The sequence below is a fragment of the Phodopus roborovskii genome, unplaced genomic scaffold (assembly GCF_943737965.1).
Source record: "Phodopus roborovskii unplaced genomic scaffold, PHOROB, whole genome shotgun sequence".
NCBI classification, from domain to species: Eukaryota; Metazoa; Chordata; class Mammalia; order Rodentia; family Cricetidae; genus Phodopus; species Phodopus roborovskii.
Window position 1 is genome coordinate 69,075 of NW_026125986.1, and position 16,657 is coordinate 85,731.

The 16,657-nt window shown below is 42.5% G+C and overlaps 2 protein-coding genes across 3 annotated transcripts; both read left to right on the forward strand.

The window, feature by feature from the left end:
- The first annotated feature begins 2,436 nt into the window (after window positions 1-2,436).
- Window positions 2,437-4,067, forward strand: LOC127218225 (protein BEX2). Its single transcript, XM_051179251.1, has 3 exons — window positions 2,437-2,583; window positions 3,049-3,124; window positions 3,435-4,067. The coding sequence occupies exon 3, from the start codon at window positions 3,440-3,442 to the stop codon at window positions 3,824-3,826; it is 387 nt and encodes a 128-aa protein (XP_051035208.1). The 5' UTR covers window positions 2,437-2,583; window positions 3,049-3,124; window positions 3,435-3,439; the 3' UTR covers window positions 3,827-4,067.
- An 8,992-nt stretch (window positions 4,068-13,059) lies between these two features.
- Window positions 13,060-16,245, forward strand: Tceal5 (transcription elongation factor A like 5). 2 transcript variants are annotated; one of them, XM_051179252.1, is made up of 3 exons: window positions 13,060-13,191; window positions 14,541-14,608; window positions 15,384-16,245. In XM_051179252.1, exons 1-3 carry the CDS (start codon window positions 13,169-13,171, stop codon window positions 16,007-16,009), a joined length of 717 nt encoding a protein of 238 aa, XP_051035209.1. In that variant the 5' UTR covers window positions 13,060-13,168; the 3' UTR covers window positions 16,010-16,245. The 2 variants fall into 2 exon arrangements, with proteins under 2 accessions (XP_051035209.1, XP_051035210.1); XM_051179253.1 differs by having other exon boundaries at window positions 13,121-13,287.
- The last annotated feature ends 412 nt before the right edge of the window (window positions 16,246-16,657 follow it).

Here is a 16,657-nt window from a genome sequence, read left to right on the forward strand (position 1 = left end):
CCAGAACCAGGGTTATGAGTTGGCCCACCCCACCTATGATCTGCTGGAACACATGAAGGGAATGGTCCTACAGATGTAAAGCTGCAGGATTTCCATAACATTGGGTAATCGCAGGATAACCAAAAGGAGCTCCAGTGAGGGCCCAGCACAGATAGCATAGCAGAAACCAGAGACCTCAAACCAGACCAATGACTCTTTGCAATGAACACTTGTAATTAAAGATGTATGGAGTAAAGAGCATTCTGTGCGACTTACTGTGTCTCACTGAAGCTTCCATTCTGAGATTGATTTTTTTCCTTCTCTCTTTTCTTTTTTTCTTAAATTTTATTTTATATTGAGGGAAATGTTGCAAGGGTAAATGGTGGATATGAAAGGAGAGGAGGAAATGAATGGAACAGAGAAAAATGATGTGAAAGACACAAAGAATAAACAAAAAGGAGAAAAAAAGTCTCTTTTGTTCCTGGAAGAATTTGCATTTGTCTCCAGAACTATTTGTTGAAGAATATACGTTGCCCAATGGATTATCTTGATACCTTTGTAAAGAAATGAATTGGCAGTGTATGCATAAGTCTATTGCTGGGTTCAATTCTGTTCCAGTTATGTATAGCTAGAGTATGTCTTTAGTAATACTCCATGCTACTACACTCCTTTACTAAGACAACTTAAACCTTGAAAACATGGTCATCAATGCTCCAGATGTTTTTCCTGAAAATTAGTTTATGCTTGGTCCTTGGTTTTTCTACATAAATTTTAGGTATAAGTTTGCAATTTATCAAAGAATGACTGCTGTCATTGGGAGTTTTATTAAACTAAATATGTAGATTAATTTGGAGTATTGAATTGCAGAAAAAATTACTGTTGTATACATTTACACTTGTTTTGGTCTTTAGTTCCTTTCATCATTATTTTACAGTTTTAGTATATTGCTTACTTTGAAACATTTCACATTTAAAGCTCATAAAGCATACAAATGATACTTGTACTTTTCAATTCAAGTGTATTTTGTATGAAAATCATGTATGTGAAATTCTCCTACACTGAATTCCCAATTTTCTGGGAGATTACTTTCCCCTGTCCTCTGCTCCCAGAATGCCACTCTTTCCTTTTGCTGTCCTCTCAGCTACCAAAGCTCATCCTGAAATAGATTTACTGTATATAACTTAAGATTGTTTAAATATATATATATATACATATATATATATATGCATGCTTATTGACTTGCAAACACATATGAACCATTTGAAGCAGAAATTTTAGAAAGAGATTTATTTCTTTTCATTCTGAAAATCTCACAACGTTTTTGTAGCACAGTATATTCTGGCTCACCTCATGAAAATGCCTTGCATGTCTAGGGGCCCCTCACAGGGGGAACCATCAGCTGCCCTGTCCTTTACCAAGGTCCAAAAACAGCAGCTGTTGCCAGTAGAGTCTATATTTATAAAATGACTTAGCAGAAGAGACAGATGGTTAGTTTTTTTCCCCCAAATTTAATCCTGTTTTTCAAATAAGACTTTTTTTTTTTGTTCTTTCTGAAATGAGCCAGGATCTCCTCAGCCCAAGTCAGAATAAAACTAGAGATCCTCCTGCCTCAGTTCTCCCAGTGCTTGGTTTTTACTGGCAAGAGATATTCTTCCCCGCCTTTTCTTTTTTAATTTTAATTTAAATATACTTGTACCAATTTCCTTCCCAAGTCCCTACTCTCCAGTTCCTTTCATGCTTCCTCCACTCTCAAATTGATGGCCTCCTCTTCCCTAATACTATCATTACATATAAAAGACATGCTTTTCATTTATCGCCAAAAAATGCAATACAGAAACGCATTAAGATTTAAAATAAAATTAAAAAAAAAAATTAGCCAGGCGGTGGTGGCACACACCTTCAATCCTAGCACTCAGGAGGCAGAGGTAGATGGATCATTGAGTTCAAACACAGCATGGTCTATAGTGTGTGAGTTCTAGGACAACTAGGGGCTACACAGAGAAACCCTGTCTCAAAAATAAAAAAAAAAAAGAAAGAAAGAAAGAAAGAAAGAAAGAAAGAAAGAAAGAAGAAAGAAAGAAAGAACAGGAAAGGAAAAAAAATTATAAGCTTCTTTCTTGGCTAACTTCCTCATAGAGTTTACAGTGAAGGGGAAATGGATAACGTTGGTAGCTGTGGGGGCAGCAGAAGGAAGGAGGGGCATCCTGAAAACGGAGGAGAGGGAAAATCAATGCCTCAGAGAAGTGGAGATGGCTAACAGCCCATTGGGAACACACTGCTCTTTCTCGGTCAGACAAAGAAATGCCCACGGCTCAGAGTGACGGGGCCGGGGCTGGACACATCAAAGTGACCTAGAGATGAGGAAGGGGCCTGGACTTTGCCCGACCAGACACTGAGGGCAGGCAGAGGGGGCTGGGGCCGGGGGCGGGGCTTTGGTTTGTGATGCGGGTGTCACGTGACTAGCCCACGCAGGCTCACACCCCTCTCCGGGTCTCTGGACCTGCCCTGCTCACTCCCTCCAGCCCGCCATCCCTGGCTGAGGCACCTGTTCCTGGTGGCGCAGAGCGCGCGGCCTGAGCAGCGAGGAGAGCGGGAGCCCAGCAGGTGAGGGAGGCAGCGGCCCGGGGCTGCGGAGCCCCCGTCGTCGTCGGGGTGCGGCGATCCCCGGCCCCGCTGTCGCAGCACAGGCCGAGGCAGCAGGTGGCCGCCCCTGTGTGCGCAGCGGCGCGGCCAGAGGGACGAGGGCGGGCCCAGGCGGAGACCCTCAGGGAGAAGGAGCATGCGCCCCTCGACCGCTTCCACAGCCCCCACCCCATCCCACCCCTACCCCACTCCATCCCACCCCACCCCTACCCACTCCATCCCACCCCGCCCCGCTCCGCTCCCCTGCATCTCGGGTACCCAGGGCTGCTCGGTGGGGCGGGGGGCGGGGGCGGCGATGGAGGAGGGAAGAGCCTGGGTGGGGGCTCCCAGGGCAGCGCCGCGAGTCCTCCCTCCCTCTCTGTCTCTTTCTCTTTCTCTCCCTCACCATCCCACCCACCCACCCCCTCCTGCCTGGTTTGTTCTCAGATCGCGGGAGCCCAGCTTCGCAGCGCACCTGGTGGTGAGCATATCCTGGAGGAGGAGAGGACAAGGTTAGGCCCAGGTGTGTACTGGCACAGGGCCGGAGGCTTGTGCAAAACTGACTCTGACATCCCACAGCCCAACTGTCCCCTTCTATGCCATCCTTCTTTCTCATCCTTTTCTTCCATTTTAATGACGTAGATGCCTTGGAGATGGATCTGCAGGGAAAACGGTGGGCTTTGGGGAGAGATGGGCTGGATTTGGGCCCTCTAGTGAGCATGTGGGCCTCTTGGATTGGATTGGGAAATGAGTTTTGAAAGGTGCACAGTAGGTACTCTGTTCTCCTTGCTGATCAGTCCACCAAGATATGTTTTCCTTTTCTTGCTTCTTAGGAATAATGGAGTCCAAAGATCAAGGAGTAAAAAATGTCAACATGGAAAATGACCACCAGGAAAAGGAGGAAAAGGAAGAAAAGCCGCAAGATGCTAACAAAAGGGAGCCGCCAGTGGCCCTGCCTTTGGAAGCTGGCGAATACTGTGTACCTAGAGGAAGTCGCAGGCGGTTCCGTGTTAGGCAGCCCATCGTGCACTATAGATGGGACCTGATGCATAGGGTTGGAGAGCCCCAGGCAAGGATGAGAGATGAGAACATGGAAAGGTTTGGGGAGGATATGAGACGGCTCATGGAGAAGTTGAGGGAAAGGCAGATGAGCCATAGTCTGCGGGCAGTTAGCACTGACCCCCCTCACCATGACCATCATGATGAGTTTTGCCTTATGCCCTGAATCCTGAAGTTTTATCTGAAGAAGATGATATGGGGACCCCTGATTCCAAAACTTACATGTTTGTGGTGTACTGTTTTAAAATTTTTGAGGTTACTTCTTTCATGTGGATCTCTTCCTGTTACCAGCTTCTAATTAGAATTTGTGTTTTGACTCAGTCTGTAATTCTTTTGTTAGCAGAATTTATCAGTTGCATGAAAAATGCATATTACATATTGTGAAGTGAATAAAGCAGATTAAAAAGGCAATCTCTGTGCTTTTATTTATTTTTTCTTTATATAAGAGTACAAACAGTCATGTAAATGGAGTAAGTAATGTTTATCACTGGAAGAACTGAAAACAATTTTCAATATAGTTCTTCATTTTTCAAAATTTAACACGTATTGCTTAATGAAGAATTAGGTGGCTTGAGAGATTTCTTAATCTTAAGAGCACTGGCTATTTTTCCAGAGAACCCAGCTCTAATTCCCAGCACTCACAAGGTAGCTCATAACCATATGTAACTCCAGTCCCAGGGAATCTGATAACTTCTGGGCACTAGGCACACATATGGTGGAGACATACATATAGCCAAAACACTCATACATAAAATCTTTAAAACATTAAAAATTGGGGTGGGAGAGAGAACTGTGGTTGGAATATAAAATGAAATAAAAAAAACATGAAAAACCATTAAATTAAAAATAGAAATAATCGGTTTTTAATAACCTTGTAAAATGAGAGAATTTCCTAGGCTTGTGATATAACCTCACATTAGTTTACCATCTGGCACCTGTTATTGGGAAAATAATAAGTCTGTTTAGTATCTATCCTTGTGTTTATCAGTAAAGTGAAAACAATCACCTCAGAGCTGCTGTGTGAACTAGATGAGGTGATAAGTTCTTAAGCTTTTTCAAAGTTTTCATTCTCTTGGCATGTATATAAGTTAACCCTGAAATGCTTTCAGTTTTTAGGGGGTGTTTGTAAGATGGGGTCGCTACTCAAAGGTCCTGTGGGACAAAGGATAGGCACATACTTCTTTACTGTGTCCTATTACCTTCCTTTCCCTGAGAGTCTATGTACTAGATGGCTCCTACACCAGAACCCTACAGATATTCACAAATCCCCCAAAGTGAGATATTTGCACTGATTTCTCTGGAATGCCCATTGTAGTGGATCCTGCTTTATATACATAGCTAGATTCCTTTCTGTTTATCTTTTTGATAAAAATCATTTGTCTGGGGGCAATTATCTCTTTAGCTGAGCAGATTATGCAAGATGTATGCGGCAACAACTCACTGAATCTGAGACAGTTGCTCACAATAGCTCACATTAACCCAAAACTTAGGAATGTACAGAATTTTGTTCTATGCTGAGTTGAACAACAGAATATCATGCCAGTGTATCAGGGTTTTAATTACATGAAAAAAGTACATTTTATTTATGGAAATTGATTTTATTTTGTGGTGCTGAGTGGTAAAGCCACAGATTGGCACATACCAGGCATGCCAGTGTTCTGCAAAAATAAACTTAAAATGTAGGACTCTGGAACAGAGTAGTAAGTAACTCATGACCAAATCTGGCAAACTGTTTATTTGGAAAATTGTAAGAACAGTTGAAAAAATACTTTGTAACACACAAAAATATTGAATTTTAATTTAGTGCTTATAAAATGTTATTGGAGCACCAAATGCTAATTCATTTACACATTGTTTATGGCTGTTTTTATATTACAGTGACAATGTTGAGTAGTTATAAACTAGTGATGCTCATCAAAGACTGTCACCCGGTCATGATATAAGATGGTTCTCACCCTCTGCATTCGACTAGAACATGAGAGCTGCACTTGGGGAAATGAGGGGAAGTTAACAGGTAAAAATATCCATCATAAAAGGTAACAAACACCAATATGAACAATATGCTTATTTCCAAACTGTTCTAGCCTTTCATAAGCAAATTCATGGAGACAACAATTAATGCAAATTATCTATCAAAGTGTATGGATGCATTTTCCTATGAGGTACTTTTGCTACATTCTTTACAAAAAGTTAGGCAATAAAATTCTGGCAAGGTACATGTATTCACAGAGAAAAAGAATGTTCAAAAAGAAGCTTGACCCTGCTCCAGTAACATATAAACATCACTGTTACTGTTATTTTGCCATATAATATATTTTAACCCATTCACTCCTTCACTTCTAATATGTATTTCTACAATACAACCAAAAGAGTTATTTAACTATAAATATACTCATTTGAAGTTTTTAGTTTGGTGTAGTTTGAAAATATTGTGGATGTTATGGCGTTTAAGGCACTCTGAAGCACAGCCTACCCTAGAAATCACTATATAGCCCAGACTCCACAGGAACTCACAGTGATCCTTCACTCTTAGCAGCCTGAGTTCTAGGATTATAGACATGAGCAGCCATATTTGCCTGCGAGTGTATTTGAATGGCATAAAGGAGGCTTTATGTATGTATGAGTGAATTGGATCATTGAGGCTTAGCCTATCATAGGTATCCAGTAAATACTAATGAAATATGTGAAAAATAACAATGTAGTGCTACTCAAAATTATCAGTATACAATTTAGATGCTTGCATATTTCTAAAAATCTAACAAAACCAAAGTGATACCATCATTCATTTTATATATTTTTTCTAACATAATTATTTATTGATTTTTTGAGAATTTCACATCGTGCAACCCAATTCCACTCACTTCCCAGTCCCTCCATTTCTTCCTCTCACTGCTGTAGCATCCCTCCAAAAGAACCCCCCCAAATATCAATTCAAAATAAAACAAAACAAAGCAAGCAAAAACACCTCGATCTTCCATCTTTCCACACCTCTTCATTTATACTAGTGACATTGGTAGCTGTGGTGTGTCAAGCTTTTGTCCAATCAGCTTCACTTACAAAAGTTCATTGCAATGACTCATTGGTCTTGTTCACACCATTATCACTGGACCCTCACCAAAACTCCTCTCATATATCCTGCTGTTGTCCTGACTCATGGAGTGGTTATCTTTTGGTAGAACCAGTCCCTTCACACACTACCCATGGGGTAGGTGTTAGGGTGAGCCAACCCAAGGCCCATGATGTGGGTTTGGGTGGTAACTGAGCTAGCCTGTCTGAGCTACTGGGACTACCCCCATCAGAATCAGCTCTTTTAGGCTAATGTCATCAGGGCTAGCTTTCCCACACCCATAGTGAGGGGTGGAGCAGCTCTCCCATGGGAGGTGGGACCACTCTCCTGCTGCAGTGACCAGTGAGAGTCAGGGAAAGACAGGTCAGGCTCAGCACAGACCTTGGATTTTAATGTGCATGGTTCCTATGATCCCTTGTGGAAACATGGACAACGGACATCATCACAGACCTCAGCAGCAGCCCAGGCATAGTCCTCAGTAGCAGTTTGGGCCTGGATGTCACCATGGCCCCAGTGGCAGCATAGGCCACCCAGATCAATATGACCCTGTTGACAACATGGCCCTTGGATATCAACGTGGTCACAGGTGGTAGCCCAGACTCCTGGCATTTGCATAGCCTTCATGGTATAAGGAACCATGAACTTAGATATGACCCTTAGCATCAGACCTAGCCTGGACAACACCCTGGCTCCAGGTGGCAGCACTGGCCATTCAGAGCAGCATGAACTCTGGCAGCAGCATGGCCCTTTCAAGGTAATATGACCACATGCTGCAGCCTTTACCCTGGTCATCTGTGTGGTCTTTGAAGGTACCATGGACCATGGACATCAACACAGATTCCAAACGTGGTAGAATCATGGGCCTGGGCATGGTCCTCAGCAGTAGCCTGGGCTCTGATGTCACCATGGCTCCAGATGGCAGCATAGGCCACTCAGATCAGCATGACTTCAGTGGCAGTATGCCCTCAGACACCAACATGGCCCTAGAAGCCAGCCAAGACCCCTGGTATCAGCATGGCCTTTGATGGCATCAGAAGCCACAGACATTGACACAGACCCTGGCTGCTGTAGGGTCACAGACGCAGACATGGCCTCCAGCTACAACCTGGGTTCATATGCCACCATGGCACCCTGTGGAAGCATAGGTCACTCAGATCTATATGGCCCTGGCTGCAGCATTACCCTCACAACCCCACCTGGCCTCAGGTGATGGCCAGGCCCCAAGTATTTACACAGCCTTCAGCAGTATCAAGAACTACAAATATCAACCCAGACCCTGGCTACACTAGGGTTATGGACCCAGACATGGCCACATCAGATGTCATCCTGGCCCCAGGTGGTAGCACAGGCCATCCAGATTAGCATTGCCTTGGCAGCAGTGTAGACCTCGGACACCAACATAAATTCAGGTGTCTGACCAGACCCCGGTCATCCAAATGGCCTAAACTTTCTAGTTTACAGCAGAAAATAAGCACATAAATATATACTCTGGGTACAAGAGCAGTAAAGCTTTCATCATTAACATTTAAACATTAAGCTACCTTTATGAAAATGAAGGAACACCAATGAAAATGGAGTAACCAAGACTAGGTTTACCTCCCTAACTGAATTTAAAACCTGAAAAAAAAATTCATGAAATGGTAAGTTTTGGTCACTGAACATTAGGCACAATAAATTGTATAACATAATATCAGGGACAAATGAAGTCATTACATCATTTTAAGTGGTAAATTTGTACATATTACAGTGTTTCAAGGTACATGAAGCCAAAATTCTTACTTCAATGAAAAATAAGCAAATCAAGAAAAGTCAGAAATTGTCTCTAAAATAGTAACAGAACAAGCAAACAGAAGACTTCAAGAATATGAATAGTTTCGTCTATTTGGTGATTATATAACTTCCCACCACAGTAGAAATTATACATGATTTACATGTGCATGGCATACTTAACAATGTAATCCATATTTACTGTCATACAATACGTATTAATATTGCTAACAGTATTTAAATGATATTTGATATTGTTTTCTCAGAGTACAATGAAATTAAATGAGGAATCACTATAAATCCCTGGAAAATGCTAAAATCTTGAAACAGAAACAGTTAACATGTGCAAGTAATTTATGGCCCAAAGTAAAAACAAAATTGGAAATTAGGACATTTGAAAAGTTCATGGGTAGACATATGCACAGCATGTCTGAGGCTCTGGGATCAATCCAAAACTGAAAAATATTTCAAAAAAGGTTTATCATTTTCAAATTTTATTATTTATTGAGAATTTCATATTGAGTACTGTATTTACATCAGTCTCCATTCCTCTCCTCCTTCCTACTCCTCCTGTGTCCCTCCATTATGACACCCTCTCAAATTCTTGGAATCTTTTTCTTTCATTATTTTTACTTACACAGACACACACACACACACACACACACACACACACACACACACACTTATAAATACAATCTGCTGAGTCCCTTTAATGTCACTAATATGTATATGTGTTCACATCTGACTTCTTGGAATTGAATAATCTATTATGGGACTGTCCCTGGAGAAGACTGATTCTCCCACTCTTAGTAGCTCTTAGTCGCTGTTCTGTTTCTGTTTCCATAACCAAGGAAACTCTTTAAAAGAAAGCATTTAATTGAGGGTTTGCTTATAATTTAGAGTTTTAGTCCACTATCATCATGGCAGTAGGCATGGCAGTCAAGATGCTAAAGAAGTAGTTGAGAGTTCTACATACTGATTTGCAGTGACACACTACCTCCAAACAGCCTATACCTCCGAATCCTTCTAATCTTTTCAAATACTTCTACTCCCTGGTGACTAAGCATTTAAATATATGAGCCTGTGAGGGTATTCTTATTCAAACCACCACAGTAACTGTTAATTGACTGTAGCTCTTCATCTGGGAGTAGGGATTTTTGGTGTCTCCCATTCACATTAGCATGTCAATGGTGGTATCAGTTTCCTGATTTCTATGATTAATCCAGATTATATATTCTGACCTGTAGATTCAGATATAGGATTTGCAAATAAGAGAGCATGTGACATTTCTCTTTGTGGATCTACATTACCTCACCCAATATAATACTTTCTAGTTGCATCTATTTATATATTTAAGGGCTTCATTTTTTCTTTGTAGTTGAAGAATAATCCATGAATATGTACCCAGTTTACATCATCCATTTGATGGTTGAAAGACATTAAAGCTTCTTCCATTTCCTATAAAAAGGAGTGAAAAAATAAATAAATAAAAAAGGAGTGAAATACCATATATGTTAAAATGTGGATCATCATCAAAAACATTGTATAAAACAAGATAATTTAGACCAAAAGATTATCTGTTTAATAATTTCTTTTATATAAAATACAAAGAGCATATTAAACCATAGAGACAGAAATCAGCTATTAATTATTGTTAGCGACTAAGAAGAGAGAGCTGTGAATGGTGCCTAGGCGATACAAGGGTTGTTTAGGGTTTAATGAAAGTATTTTATAACAGTAGAAGTGAAGGTTGCACAATTTTTTGAATGTGCTATATACTACTGAGTTACACATTTTATAATGGTTAACTTCACATTTTATGAATTTTCCTTACAAAGGACAATAGAGATGACTGATTTTAGAAATAATATGTATACTTACATGTTTTCTAGACTAGTGGCTTTCATCTTTTATGGGTTATAACGCCTTTGAAAATTTAAGTTTTATTCATATTTTATTTGGTACATGAGAGAGAAATAGAGAGAAGGGAGAGACGGAGATGAATTTGAATGAATTTGGAGGGCGACTTTCAGCAGTCAGTTCTCTTCCACCTTGCTGTGGTAGGTCCTCTTTTGTTGTTTCTGCTGAGCAGTGTGCTCAAGGATAGTTGTCCCACAGGCTTCTGGGAAATTCTCCTGTCTCTGACTCTCATCTCCCCTCAGGAGTTCTTAGTTACACCACATCTAGCTTGTTTACATGGACATGGGTTCTGTAATTGAACTGAAGTCAAAATTGGGTTATCAAGCTAGTTCAGCAGATGTTTTTATCCACAAAGTCATCTGCTCACTCTAGGCCTTTGACCATTTAATAAAAACTAACAAGTCTATTCTCATCAAATGTATACATTAAATAAAATTTTATGCCTGTATATATAATTTTGAACATAATTTTAAGGGGTCTGTAGTTTAAAAATGTCTGAACTCAAGGAATAAGTGAGCATTCTGTTTCTCCTGCCCCCTATTGCATTCATGCATAATGTCTTCTCTTTTCTCAAGCTTATTTCCTACTTCCTCATTATGTCAACTTGCTTACATATCAGAATTATTTTTAGAATCCTACAAAAGTGTATATAATCCACTGAGTATGAACACTGAGTCCTATACATATGAACCTTATATATTTCTCATCTTGGGTCCTCAGTTTGGGATATGTGGCTCAGATCAACCAGTACAGACAGGATGTCAGATACCAAGTCAGAAAGTATCCAGGATATGAGTATGGATTTCAGTCAAAAACCCTGAAGGATGGCTAGGCACTTTTCAGGTGCATGGGAGGTGAACATAACAGAGTTGAGAGACTTTGCAGGCTATACCTTCCCAGTAAAATGAAAGTACGAAGGCAGTGTTTAGGGAAGCTTTTATCCAAGCATTGTGAATAACCACAGAAGCAAACAGGTCTAAGGGCTCTCCCTGCAACATGTAATTCTCCAGGCTTCATGGTAACCCCAAATTGCAGGAGGATAGAGAGGATCTGTTCTTACTCTCCTCTCTGCTGGGGCTAAACTATCCTGGTGGGAATTTGGAAGGAATGGATCAAGCAAATTTATTAAAATGGCATCCTGTGTCACCTACCATGTTTTTTTTGTTTTTTTTTTTAAATTATTATTTTACATGTCCATCCCAGTTCCCTCTCCCTCCCTTCCTCCCTCTCTCCCTCTCTCACTCCCTCCCTCCTTCCCTCTCTCTGCAACGTAGTTTTTGAGGTTATCAACACATTCAAGTGCCTGGATGCAGAAAAAAGAGGAGAGGCTCTAAAGCATGGGCAGGGAGAGGGAAATGATACCTTCCTTTTCTCTTCACAAGGGACAAATGACACAAATTCTCTGTAAGCCCCATAACCTGAACTACCTGGTTCATAGCTCTTTCCTTTCCCCAAATTGAGTGAAATGTCTACAGCCCAATTTTCAAAACTGGCACCGCATTAATTATTAGATTTCACCTATCATTTACCAATTGTTTGGAAACACTGGATAAATAAGTATTTAAAAAAACAATGCATGATAGTACCAGCTACTCATGAAAAGAAGTTAAAGGTATTTTACATGTGGCCAATTCAATTCAATTACAAACTGGACAGGTCTTCTGAGTAGAAATATTTCCTCCTCTATCTTTATTTATCAACATTTTATTTTTTCTTTTTAAAATTTGAATTAGAACAATCTTGTTTTACATGTTAATCCCAGTTCCTTCTCCCTCCCATGCCTCCCACCTACCCCCATCGTATCCCCTTTCTGCCCCCCTGGGAGAGTGAGGCCTTCCATGGGGGATCTTCAAATTCTATCACATCATTTGGAGTAGGGCCCAGGCCTTCCCCCATGTGTCTAGGCTGAGGGAGGATCCCTCTATGTGGGATGGGCTCCCAAATTCCATCCCTATACTAGGAATAAATACTGATCTACTACCAGAGGCCCCACAGACTGCCCAGTCCTCCTAACTAACACCCATGTTCAGGGGGTCTGGGTCAGTCCTATGCTGGTTTTCCAGCTGTCAGACTGGGGTCCACGACCTCCCCCTTGTTCAGGTCAGCTCTTTCTGTGGGTTTCTCCAGCCTGTTCTTGATCCCTTTGCTCATCACTCCTCCCTATCTGCAGCTGAATTCCAAGAGTTCAGCTCAGTGTTTAGCTGAAACACTTTATTTTAAATGAATTAGTTATGTGCCTATAAGAGTAGCTCATGATCAACAGAGTATATAAAATGAAAAAAACTATTTAAAAGAAAACCTTTATTTTAACAGCTTGCTTTCCTTCCAAATTCTCCACCCTGTGCCCTGTGCCCTTCATGTGCAAGTGTAAAGTAGACCATGTGAAGAATGAACATCAGTGGCCGAGAGAGGAAGTGGATTGAAGGAGTACATGATTTGCGATTTTAAAAAAGTGCCCCCCTCCCAAATCAACTGAGATCTAAAGAGGCAGCAGTGTTAGGAAAAGATGCAGCCTCCCTCTAATAACCACACAGGACTAAACACATACCACCGGACGAACTATATTTGACCTCTGGCATTTGCAAGTAACAAAATGAATGACAAGGCCTCATGCTGTGGGGGAAGGGACAGAAGGTGGTGGGGGTAGTGAGGGAAAAAGTAGGCTGGCCCCTGACGCACTTTCTGGTGCTTGGGAGGAGAACTAGGGACCGGAGCCCACTGGTGACGTTTTGTCACGTGATCAGGAGCAGACGTATGCAGAAGTCCCTCTCTTCCAGGTACCAGCAGCTACCAGCTCCTTATCTCTGTGGAGGAAGGCAGACTTGAAACTGAGCTACAGAAGGGGGGCGGGCAACTGCCCTATAGCCCGGCAGGTTGGTACAAGCCGGGGGATATCTGAGGGAGGGGTAGTAATGGACAGAGGCTACCGAGCGAGGATTCTGTCTGCTTTTCAAATACCGCCCCCTTTCCACCCCCATTCATTTTGGCGCAGAAGATTGTGTGAGTGTAGGGGGTAGCAGCTCTTATATCCTTGGAGAAATGTGGGCTAATGGCAGAAGGAAATATGAGAGGGAAGTATTTCCATGGTATAGCTACAAATCTTTCACTGCCTGCAGACCTCTGGGTAGGAATGACAGGAGGCTAAGACCAGAACTGATTCAAAACCAGATACCCTACTCCTTTCCAGATGCTCACCGACTTGATGCAGGAAATGGATGGGGACGGGGACAGGGGTCATTGGAGGAAGATCAGGGGTATAGAATGCCAATCCGAACAGTGATTGAATTACATAGGCTTACAGAGGAGGAGGGCAGGGGGGGGAGGGGACAGCGGGGGAGTTGGGGTGGTGATGGCCTAAACCATTTTAGGTAGCAGAAGAGGGGCACAGGCCCTGACTCCAGGCTGAGGAAGGTGGACTGCCCCAGGCCAAGGCTTGAGTTCTCCCTTTCTCCTCTCCATCCCCCAACCATTTTGGAGCCCAAAATGGAAGGCCGAGGGGATCAAGGGTGGGGGTTGCTACATAAGAGAGCAACAGAGGTTTAGTGCCGTGGCGTTCAGATCCCAGATAGGGGGTGACTTCTTAATAGGAAGGTTAGAAAGGAGATTTTACGGACCCAAAATGGTAGAGTTCAGAAATAATTTGTCCCTTTCGTTGTAAAAAGCAGTCTTTTTTTTTTTTTTTTTTTTTTCTGTATACGTGGGGAGGAAGGTGTGAGCGAAGCAGCGCCGTTATGTCTGCCCTCCTCCTTCTACTATCTCCATTTTCAGAAAAGTATCCAGCTATGCATTATCAAGGCACCCTGTAGTGGGGGTGGGGGCTGATACAGAGAGACCTGAGTGAAGCAATATCCACCTTCTGCCTTTCACAGTTCAGCGATGTGAGAGTAGATTTGGGAAGGGAATTCAGACACAGAGAAAGGGTTTGGAAAGATTTTTTTTTTCATTCTCACAACTCAGGACTGGAAAAGGGGAAACTGTCCAGGGAGAAACTCAGAGAACCCTGTGAAAGGGGTGATGGAGTGGGAGGGAGGAATTGGCAAAGTTTTGACAAAGATTCTACGACCTGCTGGCCAGTCATTCAGATTTCTAATCCTTCATTCACCACCTGATTCCTGTCTCCCCACAGGTCTTCAGGTCTGTGGTTGTGGGCACCAGTCCAGCCAAGAAAAGGAAAGCCCTGCAGTATCAGTGCAGGTTAGTAGGAGAATGAATGTGTCGCACCACCTCAGCAAGTGGAACCAAAGCAGGGGAGGCCACTGCTTGCCTCCTTCCTCCGACTTCCCTTATAGCAATATCAAGGCACATTGCAAGACCCTAAGAGAATGTGACCCTTTGTAGCTGGTGAGGCTAAAGAGGAGGCTATGAAAGTGGGGAGGGAAAAAAAGGCATTTGCCATGTTCTCCAAGAGTACCAGGACACCCCTGAAATCAGGATATGCTGTTTATAAGTGAAAGGATGAGGGGAAAAAATGAAATTGTCCTGCAGGGTTCCTGCAGTTCTTTATAAGTTGAAACTACACAGTGCCTCTGGGGTTTAGAAAGCATTATTCTCCACCAGTTCTTTCCTAGGACATTCCTTTTTTTTTTTTTTTTTTTTTTTTTTCTTAGAGATAGGGTTTCTCTGTATTGCTTTGGAGTCTGTCCTAGAACTCGCTCTGTAGACCAGGCTGGCCTCGAACTCACAGAGATCCATTTGCCTCTGCCTCCCAAGTGCTGGGATTTAAATGGTGAGTCACCGAGGCCTGGTGAATGTTGCTTTAACAGTAGGGGGAAACACCTTTGGAATTTCCTACTAAGTTAGTTCATGTAAATATGTATGAAGTATGTGGGGAAAGGAAAAGGAATGTAAGTGTAAGAGTTCACCTGAGAGGCAGACTAGGATTGGGTTGGCAGAACTATGAGCCAAGGAAAGCAACTGTTAAAACCTTGTAGGTCTGTAGGCTTTCAGTGTTCTCTTCTTTGTCTTCTAGGACAAGCAGCAAAGGAAAGTCGCAACATGGAGAAGTTCTACAAAGAAAATGAAGGAAAGCCAGAAAACAAGGGAAGGGCAGAAGATGAAGGAAGTACAGAAGCGGGAGGAAATGCAGATGAAGACAAGTCAGATGCAGAGGGGAAGCCAGCACGCCAGGGGAAGCTAGAAGAGGGGGGAGGGCCAGGTGAGCAGGGACAACAGAAAAGTGAGGGGAAGTCAGAAAAGCAGGGAAAGTCTGAAGGGGAGGGCAAGCGCCAGGGGGAGGGCAAGCAGGATTCCCAGGCAAAGCCAGCCAGCGAGGCGCGCGCAGCAGAAAAGCGCCCTGCTGAAGATTATGTGCCCCGGAAAGCAAAACGAAAAACAGACAGGGGGACAGATGATTCTCCCAAGGACTCCCAGGAGGACTTACAGGACAGGCATGTAAGCAGTGAGGAGATGATGAGGGAGTGTGCAGATGTGACAAGGGCTCAGGAAGAGCTGAGGAAGAGGCAGAAGATGGGAGGTTTTCACTGGATGCCAAGAGATGCACAGGATGCGCTAGTCCCCCGGGGCCAACGGGGAGTCAGGGGTGTGAGGGGCGGAGGCAGGGGCCAGAAGGACTTGGAAGATGCTCCTTTTGTTTAATGTCTTTGACTTTCCTTCTGATTTCTTTGATGGGAAATATTGCCAGCCCTGCTTTCCCTGGCAGGTATCTGCCAGGCTCTGTGCTTTAACCTTGTGCTGATATTTTCCCTTAGGTGTGTCTCTTGTTACCAGCAGAAAGTACTATGTCTTTTAGTAAAGGACTTTCACCCATGTGCATGGAAGAAATGTTCATGGTATACTGGAAAATAATAAAGATAACAGTTTGCAGAACCATAGATATAGTATCTGTCCATTTTTGAAAACAAAACAATCACATAGAATATTTACACATAAGGAAAACTGTGCAACTACATAGACTTGAGAGAAAGAATGGCTGTCTCTGTGTGGTGAGACTTAAGATTTCATTTTTCTAATATAACCTCCTCCCCATTAAGAATAGAGGATAGTTTTATTATAAAAGAAACAATAAAAAATAAAATAAAGGGCTGGGTGCAGTGGCACACTCCTTTAGACCTAGGGTTCTAGAGGAAGTGGTAAGTAGATCCGTGACTTAGAGGCCTTCCTAGTCTTTATGAACAGCCAACTCAGGCCAGCCAGGATTACAGAGGCTCTCAAAAATAACTACTAAGCTCATGAAGGCAAAGGAGATGCTTCAAATTATTGTTAGTATACAGAGTCACAGGTAAA

Excerpts from the sequence above, each read along its gene's own strand:
- Tceal5 (XM_051179252.1), top strand. The coding sequence starts at position 13,169 with ATGCAGAAGTCCCTCTCTTCCAG. Across the intron at positions 13,192-14,540 it reads CAGAAGTCCCTCTCTTCCAG|GTCTTCAGGTCTGTGGTTGT; the intron begins GTACCAGCAGCT and ends GTCTCCCCACAG. Across the intron at positions 14,609-15,383 it reads GCCCTGCAGTATCAGTGCAG|GACAAGCAGCAAAGGAAAGT; the intron begins GTTAGTAGGAGA and ends TTTGTCTTCTAG.
- LOC127218225 (XM_051179251.1), top strand. The coding sequence starts at position 3,440 with ATGGAGTCCAAAGATCAAGGAGTAAAAAATGTCAACATGGAAAATGAC.